The sequence below is a fragment of the Heloderma suspectum genome, chromosome 5 (assembly GCF_057233095.1).
Source record: "Heloderma suspectum isolate Gila_16-S chromosome 5, 16-S_ref, whole genome shotgun sequence".
In the NCBI taxonomy this organism is placed as follows: domain Eukaryota; kingdom Metazoa; phylum Chordata; class Lepidosauria; order Squamata; family Helodermatidae; genus Heloderma; species Heloderma suspectum.
Genome location: NC_139462.1, coordinates 198,822,503 through 198,836,933, shown reverse-complemented (window position 1 = coordinate 198,836,933; position 14,431 = coordinate 198,822,503). Strand labels below are relative to the sequence as shown.

At 42.9% G+C, this 14,431-nt stretch overlaps 1 protein-coding gene across 1 annotated transcript in view; it reads right to left on the bottom strand.

Annotated features, from left to right (window-relative positions):
* The window catches only part of LOC146345054 (macrophage mannose receptor 1-like), a 97,361-nt gene that overhangs the window by 31,866 nt on the left and 51,064 nt on the right, over nucleotides 1-14,431 (bottom strand). The window contains exons 9-16 of the mRNA XM_084859002.1: nucleotides 12,248-12,361; nucleotides 9,559-9,674; nucleotides 7,678-7,826; nucleotides 5,148-5,347; nucleotides 4,618-4,742; nucleotides 3,880-3,967; nucleotides 2,711-2,855; nucleotides 421-462 (exon numbers count right to left, since the gene is read on the bottom strand). Coding sequence (XP_084715128.1) covers nucleotides 421-462; nucleotides 2,711-2,855; nucleotides 3,880-3,967; nucleotides 4,618-4,742; nucleotides 5,148-5,347; nucleotides 7,678-7,826; nucleotides 9,559-9,674; nucleotides 12,248-12,361 — 979 coding nt within the window. The remainder of the gene's footprint in view (nucleotides 1-420; nucleotides 463-2,710; nucleotides 2,856-3,879; nucleotides 3,968-4,617; nucleotides 4,743-5,147; nucleotides 5,348-7,677; nucleotides 7,827-9,558; nucleotides 9,675-12,247; nucleotides 12,362-14,431) is intronic.

The following is a 14,431-nucleotide window of genomic DNA, read 5'->3' as shown; positions in this document are numbered from 1 at the left end:
AGTTCCATGATGGAAGAAAGGTGGGATATTAAATAAATAAATAAATTTGCTTGAAGGAATTTTCTCCTCACCTTGCTCACGTCCTGTATCAGATCTGTGAGAAAACTACTTAAAGCAGTGGAGTGGCACTCTGAGGTAAGGCCCTGGAGATGGATGGGTTTCATGTGATGAGTAGACCCATCCAACCCCACTTTATATGTGAGTGGGGCAGAGATATGGACAACGCCCCCTGCCTTGTCTAGTATGGACCCCAAGTGACTAGCAAAGGAGAAGCTGTACTTAAGAAATGTATTCCTGCACTACAACGCTTATGAAAAAATGGGAGCCTCCTGACCGTTAGGAAATGGCAACACTAATTCTACCTCCATCACTAGTCATCCATGCGATACGATTTCCTCAAAAGAACCAATGCAAACTTACTTGGCAAAGGTGGCTGTGTAGGTTCAGCTTTTAACTGTATTCCTGAAAAAAAATAGTATAGCGTGATTATCCCATTAAACCAAAGTATTGCTTAACATCATGCTAATACACCATGCTAGCTACAACTCCCATATTTTGAATCAATGTTTTAAAGAGTTCAGTGTTTTCCACCTTGAAATACATATATAATGTCAATCGCTACATTTTAAAAGGACTCAAATCTACCTTTTAAAAGCATAAGAACACAAGAAGGACCCTGTTGGATCAGACCAACAGCCTACTTAGTCCGACATTTTGTTTCCACAGTGGCCAGCTAGATGTTTACAGGAAGCTCACAAGCAAAACATGACTGCAATCGTTCCCTCCCGCTAGTGCTCCGCAGCAATGCTGCCTCTGATCCTGGAGGTAGTATATATCCATATCCTGACTATTAAGCATTGCCCTTTCAACAAATCATAACTTTTCACAATGTTTTAACCTTCCCAGTAAATACTGACAGGGTTGTGTCTGAATTTTGAAGACTGCCTTCTAGAATGCATTAAAAAAAAACATAAACAAAAATAACTTCCAAAGACAACAATTTCTCCCTCCTCTTCTATTTCTTTATCATCTTCATCACTGAACCAAAAGACAAGACATCTTACTAGTGCTATTATGGAAGTCTGCCAAATTTGATAAAATTTCAATCAAAATTTTGGATTTGGTGTTTGGCTTATAACTGTGAAATTCAACAGGAGGAAAGAATCTTTTGGTTGGGTCATCTGAGTATGTCCCCACTGGTATGACTGATACCTTTTGCACAAAAGTGACAGTTTTCTTACCAATACCCCAGATTTATTACGGAAATCCAGATATTAAATAACAGGGTCATATGCCAGCTTTGTGAGGGGTCCAGTAACAACCCTCTCTCCAAATCTCAGCTTCAGCATGGGAATTCAAACTTGACTCAGAACTTGGCCCAAATATAAGAGTGCCCTTGCTAGAAATCACCCTGATGTTGAAGACACATCCGAAAACAATATTACAGATGTTTCTTTTCAAGGATTTCAATAACATTAAGACATTCCTGGGAGAAAAACTACTCAGACAATATTCAATCAAAATTTCAAAATAAAAAATAATATATGGCTTAGCATTATATGGGCTGGGGGTGGGGAGGAATAAATGCCATTGTAAGGCCACTTCCTATGTGGCTAGGGTGGGAAGTATTTTGGTGTGGCTAGGGTGGGAGTATTTTGTTCCCCATGTGAATAGGATCTTTACCATTTCCCTCCTGTTGGCATCAGAGGGAAACTGACTATGCCATATCCAGGCCTGGCATAGTTCTTGGCCCTTTGGGGGCATGTCAATGGAACAAGATTTTTTTTTTATGTGGTGCTTCTAAGATTGGCCCTGATACACCCCCAAAATACCCTTTCTTTCCCCACCCCACTGCAGAGATTTCTGTAGCTGTACCAGGGAGTCCTCCAAGGGTATGGTGCCACCCCAACAGCAAAGTTCCTCTCCATGGGCAGAGCGGTACTTATGTGTACTCCAAAAGCTCCTCAGCTGGGTTTCAGCTGGCTGCAGGACTGCAGCCATAGTGCTTATGCAGACCTTTGGCAACTTTTAGGGCGTAATCCTATCGAGATAGGCAGCTGCCTCTGAACTCGGAGGTGACCGCCTATCCAAAGCAGGGTAGGAGAAACTCGGAGGGGATCATTCAGCTAGACAGCTGATTGTGGCTGTTTAGCCGTGGGAGCATGAAGCGGGGAAGGAGGGTGCTGGTACAACACATAGGATGTGTCATACAGGCAGCTACGCCCTCCCCGTCCCGGAACGCCCCCCAGCCATGCCCCTTTTCGGCCACTCCACGCTCCTCTTGCGAGCGCAGAGGATGGGGCTGTTCCGCGTTGCCTCCAAGGCAGTGTGAAAGTGGGAGGTCAGTTCTCTGGGAACTGACCTTGGAGCATGGGCTCTGAGTTCAGTTCCCAGAAAACAGCATATCCTATGGCCATCTAGCCGCTGTCTAGCGGCCATAGGATTGCTCCCTTAGTAAATTATTATGGTAGAACTTTTTATGGTGATTTGGCTTGAATGTGAAAATGATTAATTATCCCCAGTTAATAAATAAATATAAATATAAATTTGGTATGAGGATAGCAAATGTCTTGTACTTTAAAAGCTATCTGAATTAATCAGTTAGAATGGTGATTCATTTTTTCAATATTTAAAAAATATTGGTTTTGTGATACTTTATTACAAGCAATCTTCCGATGACATTATGGCTTAATAGTATAAGAAATATTACCTTTATTAACCTGGCAGATCCAGAAGAATACGTCATCACAGTGTACATCATTCCAGCGCATGCGAACATTTGCATTTAACTCTCCACAGTGTTCTATTTCGTTATAATTATTGGGTTCTCCATATTCCCAGTTTGTATATCCTAACTAATGTAGAAATAAGTCTGTTACTCATTTGCCTGGAAAGAAGGGTATTTCATTTATGCTACAAAATCCATTCTGATTGTACAGTACCAATTGAGTATAATAGGGAGATTTCCAGCGTTTTGAAGTGATGATACACTTTAATAATGACACTAATTACGAGGGTGACAGCCAAGATGGCTGACATCAACTCCTAAACAGCATATAATAGCTCATAGAGCCACACTGTTTAACCAACATTGATGAAATTTTGAGGGCAAGTTAATAGTAGGCCTAACATTTATCCCAAAGGTTTTTAGAAGCCCAAGTTGAAAAGTTACAAGATGGTAGTCAATTGAAATGTATTTTGGATAAGAATGCAAAATCTGTACAAAATGGGTTATGAAGCCAAATGTGTTAGCCGTAGGGAATTAAATGACACGTAGTTTGTACATAGATCAGCCTTATGCCCATTATCCAGAATTCATTGTGAACCTGCTTGTGTCTTTGTATATCTTCCCCTTTAATACAATTACTACTTTTTACTTATTTACAGTAATAATAAATAATTATGAATTTGAAAATGTAAATAAGTAAAAAGTAGTAATTGTATTAAAGGGGAAGATACACAAAGACACAAGCAGGTTCACAATGAATTCTGGGTAATGGGCATACAAATAGTTGTCAAGATGACCTGGATGGTATCCAAAGAGAAAATGCTAAGATAAAACCCTATAACTTGGGCCAAAGTGTTAGCTGAGTAATAAAAGGGTGTAAGACAGTATTATTCCAGGTCAAAAGTGTTCTCAAAGTTTTCATTTATGAATTAATAAGCAAAAAATATTGTGTAAGGTATACACATCAAAAAGATATACAGATGTCTAAAAAAGTTCAACAATCCAGTTCATTTCAAAATGTGAGTCTATTTTACTGAAGAAATCTAGATCCATTGTCTCTCAGTTCAGCTCCCCCATCTACAACACCCAGGCATGTAAGTAGGAAGAACGATAGAAAGAACAAATATTGAAAAAAAGTGTAAGACACTCACTGGGGAGCCATCACTCCATGCAAATCCTTCATCTGGATTTATGTAATTTAAGCCTATCCAGAAATGTGAAGTGGTATACCCAAAGTTCCTATGAAATAACACAAACAAAAGTAGACCCAAGGGTAGGTAAACAGAAATGCTGTTCTATGAGTCAGTTTTCATTAATAATTACCCCTCAAAATTTATTTATGGTATTTCTGTGCCACCTTTCTGAAGCCAAACAAGGCAGTTTACAAAAAATTCAGATGATAAAACAATCAAATAAAAACATGGTAAAACACTAAAAGCAACCTTAAAGTCAACCATAATAATTTAAAAATCCAAGTTAACATTATGCCATATATTTGTTGCAAAGTCTGAAATTCCATATTTTCCCCAGTGTTTAATTTTTCTTTTGGCCTAATTTCATGTTTCAATTGTCAGAATCAACAGATCAGTGTTAACCAGTGATGTGTGCCTATTGATGTATGAATTCAAACTTATACCCTCAACTATTTTCAACAAAAACAGACTTTCATATGGGACTAAATAGTACTTTGCATCTCTTCGGAGAATGAAAGAATTATGACAGCACAAATCAGGGTTGGGCAAGTTTTGGCCCTCCAGAAATTTTAGCCTACAAGTCCCATGAGACTTAGCCAGCATAACCACAGGTGAAAGATGATGGGAGTTGTAGGCCAAAACATCTGGAGGGCCACAACTTGCTCAACCCTGGAGTAGACAGATCGATTTACTCACGCTAAGTAACGCTGCAGTGAACGTTCTTCTTTTGCACTGCTAATGGAAGCCAGGTCGCCTCCAACAGCTGTACAAAAATTCCGAGCGTCAGTCCATGATTTCTTTTCATCTCTTCTTGAGAAAGCCTAATGACAATATATTATTTTACAATTAGGCACAATACACTGTGCACATGATAAAAGTTGAAAAGCATTATGCCATAACAAAGGGATGCTATAAAACTCACTATAACAAAGCAAACTTCTAACAATTTATAGATTATCCTGGCCGTAGGAACCCTGTCTGGTCCAGGTCCACTTTAAAGATTAAGAAACCATACGAAAGAAGAGCGTCAGGGGCCTTGAAGTTGCCCATCTGTAGCACATGGAGAACCGACTGAGCAGGCACACAGGTCACCTGGTCACAGTCTGCCCCACTAGGGTGAGATGTACTGCATCTAGATAATCCTAACTCTTTCTAATAGAGGCAGCCTCCTTATGGAAAAACATATTTATTAAAGTTTGTATAAATTCTGCAATTAAATGTCGTACTTTGAAACACACACTCCTCTGGTCACTTGGACTCCAGTCATCAGGGCATCTGGGGGCAGGAGTTGTTGTTGGTAAAGGTGGAGGAGTAACTCCAAGAGCCAACTTCTTGCAGAGAAATTTTGCCTTTGTGTCACATTTCAGAAGATCCCATAAGCCACCTGCAATTCCGGTTCTCATGGCAACACATCCAGGCTTCCGCCCTCGATGACAAATGAAGAAACAGACAGGTCCATATCATTTAACATAATGTATGTCATTAAAAGTAGCTGCTCCTGGTTAGCAGCATAACCCCCTAGATTTATTTTAGAATGAAATCACTTTTCACAAGTGAAGTTACCAATATTTCTTCGCCTGAGATGTACCTCTTATATAAGTTCATGAAAGAAGGCAGAAAGAATTAGGGCAGTGCACTGCTTCAGGACTGTGCACTGAACCCCAAGTCGAAGCAGGCCGTTTTGGGCCACTTCGGGCCCCTTCCGAGGTGAAGCGGAGGGGGCACGAAGCAGCCCAGAATGGGTCGGGGGTTCCCCGAAGCACTTGGTGCACTTCAGAGCTTTAGTCCCCAGCCCAGCCCCCCCAATGCTCCCACGCACCCCCCCAGCTCCTTACCAGGGCTGCCCCTTCCTCTGCTGCTGCCTCCATTGCCGCACCGTCGCCTTTGTTGTTGTCTTCTTTGCTGCTCCCCGCTGCTGCTGCCATCTTCTTCTGCACTGCTGCCACCCGCGCAGCTGCTGCCACCATCTCCAGAGACCTTGGACATGCAGTGACTGGTCTTCTTACAGGGAGTTGCCATTTTTAAAATGTCAACCTCCTGGAAGTTCCAGGAAGTTGCAATTTTTAAAATGGCGACTCCCTACAAGAACAGTCGCTGCACGTCCAGGCCTCAGGAACTGATGGTGGGTGGCAGCGGCGGGTAGCAGCTGCACAGTGGAGAAGGTGACAGCATAGCGAAAGCAGGAGTGACACGCCGCCACCACCAGCTCCTGAGACCTGGATGCGTGGCGACCGTTCTTGCAGGGAGTCACCATTTTAAAAATGGCGACTCCCTGGAAAAAGACCAGTCGCTGCATGTCCAGGCCTCAGGAGACGGCGACGGCACGGTGGCGGCACAGAAGAAGACGAGAGCAGCAGTGGCGGTGGCAACGAAGAAGAAGATGAAGGAGGCACAACGGAGAAGGAGGCACCACAGCAACAGAGACAGCAGCAGAGGAGGAGGTGGCCCAGGTAAGGAGCTGGAGGGGGTGCATGGGGGTGTCGGGGGGGCTGGGCAAGGGGCCACTTTGGGTTCAGGGCTGAGGTGGGTTGGGGCCCCCCCGAATCTGCCTGAGCCAGATCAGGCTCACCTTGGAAGCCGCAAAGTGGCTTCCGGGTCAGATCGGGGGTCCCTGCACAGCTCTAGAAAAAATATCGAGAAAAAATATTTAAAAACGAATTGACCGTACATTCAACACAACATTTCCATTTGATTTAAGAATGCAGGACATATAGAAGTCAATTTAAGCATCACTAAGCAGCTTTGGAAATGCTGGACAAAATACCAGATGACTATGGCAGAGAAAAACAAGAAAGTCTTGCACAGAGCAAGAAACCACACGAAGTGTCTCCAATTAAATGAAACATGTAAACCTACAGGATTCATAAGCTGGTCATCTGTACTGAACTAAAATGGAAAGTAGTTCAAAAATTCTAAGGCCTTTTTAAAATCAGGACCCAACAAAAATAGAGGGCCTGAGGGCAGAGGCTGTTTGAGGGATATTCCAGCTCCCTTTCCCTGAATGTCCAATTTTCATTTATTTTGGTAAGTTGCCCTGGAAACTCTGCTAGTATAGAAAACGTTTAATTGAATAAAATGTACATTTTAAAAATAAGTCTCTATCCCTCTTACTTGTGGAGATAGAAAGAAAAATGTGCAGGTAGTGTCCTACTCAACTGTTCTACTAAAATGTAATATAACTACAGGTGCAGTCCTATACCCCCTTAAGTCCTATTAAAGTCAGTGGAGCTTACTTCTCAATAGACATGCATAGGATTGCACTGCGACTACTCAAACCTATTAGGTGAGCGACCTGTATTTATGCCCTGACTGTTCTGCAATGATCCCTGTCCCCTTAGGGCCTCTCACCATAACATTTATAGTTAAGGGCCTATTGACAAATCATCTTGAAATATTTCTAGAGAACCCGGGAAATATGTATATTAGTAGGCTCAGGATTGCACACCTTGTCTTGTACACTACTGAAAAGCTGAGATTTGAGCAAGAGGCTTTCAAAAGGCTGTGTAGAAACTTTCAGGTTTAACCAGGTCAACACAAACCTAAGAAAGCAAATTACTGAAAAACAAACATCCCAATTAAGCAAAGGCCCCTTGGAAAATCCATCTGAGGCACAATAAAGTCCAAAGAACAAATGTGAGAAAAATAAATGATAACCTCTTTAGAATTCACTGTGTAATAAAGAATGTAATGAGAGTGTGACCTTTCATTGCCAAATGCAGGATGTTAGTGTATACTCATTTCTACATAGCTATGTACCAGGCATTTCTGAATTCCAGTGAGTGAATCTGACAAGTTCTCCATTGGTCCATTTGAATGTTCCTTTTTCTTCTATGTCAGAAAGACCAATCCAGATATATGTTTCAGGCCTGAGCCCAATCAAACTCGTCAGATATGCTTGCTCATATCTGTAGAAAGGAGATAAATGGCAAAACTCAAATTTCATAGAGTCATTTCCATGAAATATTTTGTAACAAAAATTATCAAAATGCATCAAAGCAGTAGCATAGGTCCATATATCCACCCACTGTAAAAAAAGAAAGAAAGGGCATTGTCCTCACTGAAACAGCCCATTCATTCCTATGGGAATAAAATTACTCTTATGTTTAGGGAAATATAACAGCATCCTAAGAGATCCCTGGAAGAAGAGAAGCACAACACAAGCCCTTTTCAGACATTATAAAAGTGGGGAGAATCAATACGTGAAAGGGAGACTGGGATCATGGGGGTAGGCCCTACCTCCAGTATGTCCTACTTTACAGAGGACAGTCCTCTATTTGAAGGGCTGTCTAATCCAAATCCAAGAGAACCCTGAGAAGGCTGAGCAGGGGCCATGAAGTGACCCATGGCCACACCAGACTGAGCAGGCACACGGGTCACCTGGTCACAGCCGTTCCCGCTATAGTGAGATGTATTACATTTCTATTTACATTACAGTAATTATTCCTGAATTTAAATATATAGATAAAAATGAGCCTATACAAATGTTATAAAAATCTGTACCATCTTTTATCCTCGGTTTTCTTTTTTTTCTTTTTTTTGGTGATGTGTAAGTGGCTACTCTAACCTCCAGACTCTAGATGTTAATGGTTGATTGGTGTACAGCATATGGCATTAGATCCTAACTTTCCTTCTATGAATGGAACAAGAGTTCACATTGGTGGAATGAGGCTTTCCCACCGCCTCCTTCCCTTTGAAGCCACCTGTACCCTGGGCTCCTGGGAGTTGGGGACTCTTAGGAATAGTGTAGGATCTGGTGCAGGAAGCTGCGTATGGAAAGGGGACTGGCTGAAATCACATACACACCCCTTCTGTGAATGGAGGAATCACTTAGGTTCCCAGCCATGGATTCTCTCAACAACATGATATCAAATGTACAAGTGGTGTATACAAATATCTAAAATTGTCAAAACGACATCCTCTGACAGGACATCTCTACACCAGCCTAAAATCCTGCATTTAAAACAGGGCTTTCTGCTTCCCTTTTAAATGCAGGATAATGACTCCCTTTTTCACCTGCTTCCTTCTCCCCCTCCCCTTCCCTCTCCTTCTCCCCATATTAGGGTCTTCCATTCTCTTTCATTGATCTCACTCCTCTTCTTGCTGCTTTTCCTTTTTTCATGGCAGAAATTGAAGTGGAACACAACGGGATAATTTGATAGCTCTTTATCTGCGATCCATTTAAAAATGGAACAAACGGCATTTGGTGCAGGAGACGCCCTGGAGAGTCACAGCATCATGTAAACAGCCCGCAAACTTCTGTGAAGGAGCAATCTCAATCGCAGGATAAAAGCTCCATGTGGAGAAAGCCACAGTGTACAAAAATGTGTGTTCTTATTCCTTTCTAAATGAAACAGCCTACATAACTCTTGGAGTTGGTGCACCAGTAGCTCTCCCAAATTCCATGCTGCTGCTGCCCCCAAACTTTTCTCCGGTGTGGGTTCCACCCACTGGCCTGAACCATAGTCAGTGGTTACAACATGATTAATGGGAGCCAGAACTACCAATTTCCATCCTTTTGACAGAAGATGTTTGGGGGCAGGTTAAGCAAGAATAATAAGAACCTTGCATCCTGCCTTGGAAAAAAATATAATTGGTACTCTTACTTGAGGCAAAACAATTTTGAAAAATATTTCTTACTTGTCTTCAACAGAAGCTAAATAAGCACTGTCCTTTATACACATTTGACTTGCTTCAGCATATGGTGCAAATACATTTCCAATCATGTAACAGTACAATCCATGTCTTTTCCAGCCCTATGGGGGTGGGATGGAGAAAGGTAACCATCAATATATAGGAATCATGTACATTATAGATAGGCTGTATTATAAAGAATGCATACCATATTCTTTTAAAAGCTATATTGCAGATTAAAGCAGAAGCAAGAGATAAATGAGAATGAAAGGGACAAAACTTGGCTGTAATTCAGCTAAATACTTCCTTAAATTAAATAGATTAGGAATGTTTTATCAGTGAAAAGGCACTTTCCTGTAAGGATTTCCGGTCCATTAAGAGCATATCTTTTTACAGGGATATTAAACCGATAGAGCATATTATTATGCTACAGGTAGTCTTTGCTCTGCTTCCTTATGCAATGGTATCTTTTGTCTTGTAAGCATGGATTCTATTGCTGAAATACTTTGGGGTTGGGGGGAACTAATGCTGGTAGGAACTCCAATCAGAACTCTGAAAGTCAGTCAGCACATGCTGGCAGCAGGAATTACCTCCACTTTACTTGCCTGGATTCTTTATTTGCCTGGGTTCTGTTGTATCTGTTCTGGATGGGAATACCAGAACTATAGTCATTTGACTCCACTTTGTTTTTTGCTTAAGAAGAGCTGATGGTCTTTGCAGAAACCATTGTTCTTCAAAGAACAATGTGATAATACATACATGCTTCTCCTTTATACCAGGGGTTCAAACAGTGTGGCCGAGTGGGCCACATGTGACCCACCAAGCCATTTCTGGAAGCACTGACTATCCCTTCCTTATCTCTGATCTCCTAGCCCTAGCAAGGGAATCCACAGGCTTGTGTGTGCGTGCACGCAAATGCACACGTGTGGATGCACACGTGTGGAAGGCCTGATGTGGCCCTCAAAGCCAAAAAGGCTGTGCACCCTTGCTTTATGCTTTGGATTTGAGTGCACATGTCTGGAACATCCGTATAATACGTTCACATAGTGCTAGTGATTCTGTTTGTGTTCTCCTAAATTAATTCTGCCTTGACCAAAATATACAACTGATTGTGAGATTTAATTATTGACTCATTTAATGTTCTTCTATCCCACCTCATTAAAAGGAAGGCTTATAAGCATCAAACAAATATTTCTTACAAAATGAAATAAAACAGATGAACTACAAAGCAAGGACGATAAAATAGCATTGGCACATAAAAATTCATAAGTAAAAAAGCAGATAGATAAGTTCAAGATATTAAAAAGTCTCCAACTCTAAAAGCAGCAAACAAAAAAACAACAGTAGATGAAAATTAAAAGTCTGGGTGAATAAAACCTTTTCCACCCAGTGACTAAGGGCGCAATCCTATGGATGCTAGTCAGTGGCTAGACAGCCATAGGATAGGTCGGTTCCCTGAGAACCGACCTCCAGCCCCTCCTGCGCTGCCTCATAGGCAGTGCAGAATGGCCCTGCACTCCGCACATGGAAGAGGAGCATGGAGTGTGAAAATGGGGCGTTCCTGGGGACATGCTGGGGCGGAGAAGGCGGAAGTGCTGTTCCGACGCTTCCTATGTGTCGTCCGGCATCCACCACCACCTGCTCCAACTTCCCATGGCTAGACTGCTGAAATTGGCTGCCTAGCCACAAATGCAGGGTGGCTGAAGTGCGGCGGGGATGATCCCCTCCACGCTGCTCCTGCCCTGCATTGGATAGGCGGTTGCCTCCGAGTTCAGAGGTGACCACCTATCCTAAGGGTGAAATCCTATGCATGTTCAGACAGAAAAAAGTTCTACAATTGCCACCGTGCCCGGCCAGGGAATACTTGTAGGACTTCTTTCTGTCTAAACATGCATAGGATTGTGACTGAAAACTCATAAGGATAGGTGCCAGGCTTATGGACTTAGGGAGAACATTCCACACTTGAGTAAGACATTACTGTTCATATAGAATTGAGGAAGGGGAGGTGGGGAAAGTGCCGTGGCAGTCAGGGGGACCCAAGGTGGCAGGACAACCCCCTCTCTGCCCCTATAGACGAGCCTCCCCTTTCCACACATACAGCACCACTGCAGAGGAGGCCTAACATCCAGGCATAACCATCTAGTCCAGCCTTCCCCAACTGGGTGGCATCCAGATGTATTGAACTACAGCTCCCAGAGTTCCCCAGCCATCTATGCTATGTTAGGGGATTCTGGGAGCTGTTGTCCAACACATCTGGAGGGCACCAGGTTGGGGAAGGCTGATCTAGTCATCATAGGCAGGGGCGCCCCATCTTGTGTCTATTCATTACATCATGCTTTTACAAAGAAGGCTAGCGAATCACTGGCCATTTGATATGGCACTGTGTAATGTAGCCTCATTGTGAGGAAGAGAGCCTGAAGAAAAAGTGCAGTCTGGGCACGTTTATCAAATGAATAGCCACAACGGACCCACAAGGTTTCCATAATACCTACTTCCTAGGAACGCTGTTGGCAACTGAACACACAAACAGTAGGTCAACATCCTGAGCATGCTATGACAGCAAATTTTTATTTCAGTCTGCGTTGCTCTATGCACACTGCAAATCAAACGAGAGCAACAACCGCATTGAGGAACTTACAGAGAACCAGGCAAAATAACCACCAGCCACCTCCATATTCCCATATCTTTTACTTACCTTCTGGCAGCCTTCATCAATTGTCTCCTTTTCCTCTGGAGCTTCTTTTAGTGGTTTCCTTTTGCAAATGGATCCAAGTTTCAGATCACATGGTTGATCAGCCCAATATCCATCCTGGATCAGACACAAGAAGAAAAGATGCCAGTCACGGATCCTACTCAGAATGCACCACCTGGGGGATTTATGGTCATGAATTTGCTCTACAGAGTGGGGGGCTTCCTGATCGTTTGACCTCTTTTGTTTGCTGCCTTTGGCCTCTCCTACCCCAAACTAATACTGTATCAGGATAACCTGGATTTAGTAAGTTTGGATTGGTATAGGACACATCAAATGTGATTAAGTTAGAGCAGAAAGGGATGTGCAACAATAATTCCCAGGGTAGGATCTGAATCTAAATCTTATGTTGCCTAGTATTCACTATTCACTGGGCTATTGCATCAGAGCAAAGACTATCTGCTTAGACCATATGGATTTTTTTTTTTTTGTACATATGCTGGCAGATCGTTCAATTGTAAAATAATTACAATGCATATCATATATTGCACTGAAAATATCAGCTTTCGATGGTGTTAGAACTAAGCGGGTGGGCTTGAACCATATATCACAAGCAGAGTTTAACCTCATATCTTCCAGTTCTACCAGCATTAGAGTTAAAGGAGGATGAGTGTTCTTCCATTGGAAGTTGCCTTATACCAAATCAAATCATTAGTCCATCTAGCTCAGTATTGCCTGCATCGACTGGTAGCAGCTCTCCAAGGTTTCGGGTAGGGTCTTTCCCTGCCCTACCTGGAGATGCCAGAGACTGAACCAAGGACTAGGGATGGGAGAACCCGGGATGCTTGAGCTCACCAAAATTCTCCAAACTTCACTTCAAAACTAGGTTCAACTTGCTCCCGTTCTTGTTTGCTACCTGTTTTTTTGGTTTGTTCAAATGGGAAAAGTGTTAATTTTGAATGAAAAAAGGCAAATGGCATATTTTTCAAAAGTGAGGACCTTTCCCACATTGACTAAAGTGTGAAAATGTGAATTTTTAAAAGTATGCATTGCAAAAAGTGCACACTTCTTCATGCTGAAGTGCACACGTTTAAAAATGCACACTTTTAAGTTGTGCATTTTTAACAGTGAGCATCTCTTAATGTGTGCATTTTTTAAAATGCACAGTTTTTAAAGTGCACATTCTGTGAAAGTCAGTTTGGAAATGTGTGAATATTTTTGGAGCACATGCTCTCCTGTTCACATATCAGGCTGCGAATGGGGCATTTTTTAGTAGGGATGGATAAACTCACCATGCCTGGTTTTGCCGGGTACTCACCAAGCCACTGCCCCCACTTGCTGTGCCATGCGAGCCCTGGATACCTTGGCGAGCACTGCAGGGCTGCCTGTTCTCAGCAAGCTGCCATTTTGCACAAAATGGTGGCTCTGGGGGTTACGAAAAAGTAATGTTGCATAAATTGCACCTTTATGGCCATTTATGTAACATTACTTTTCCATAAAACCTCAAGCTGCCATTTTGTGCAAAATGGTGGCCACCAGAGTCCCCATTGCTGCCTGCCAACCCCTCATTCTCTCCTCCTTATAAGGAGAGAATGAGTGGTTGGTGGGCAGCACGGGACTCCTGCTCCCACCGCCTCTCAACCCCTTACAGTCTCCTTCCTTGCAAGGAGACGATGAGGGATTGAGATGTGGTGGAGGCAGGAGTCACCTGCCAACAGCGCATTCTCTCCTTGCAAAGAGGAAAGAACGAGTGGTCAGTGGGCAGCACAGGACTCCTACCCCTGCCGCCTCTCAAGCCCTGGTGGTCTCCTTGCAAGGAAGGAGACCGTGAGGTGTTGACAGGAGGCAGGGCCAGGAGTCCTGTCACTGTCCACCAACTGCTCATTCTCCCATTTATGCAACACTACTTTTCCATAAAACCCAGAGTTGCCATTTTGCGCAAAATGGCGGGTTGCTAAGGGGATGGGCAGCCAGTGGGCACTCACGAACCGCGCAAGCACCCAGCGAATGGGTCTGATAAGTGGCAGTTGCTTGGTGAGTGGTGTCCACCATCTCAGACTCCTGCAACATCCCTATTTTTGGGTGATTAGCAAACTAAAATGAAATTCCCGTACATTCCTACCAAGGACCTTTCTGCAGGCAAAGCATATGCTCTTATCACTGATCTATGGCCCAGATAAAGAAGGGAAA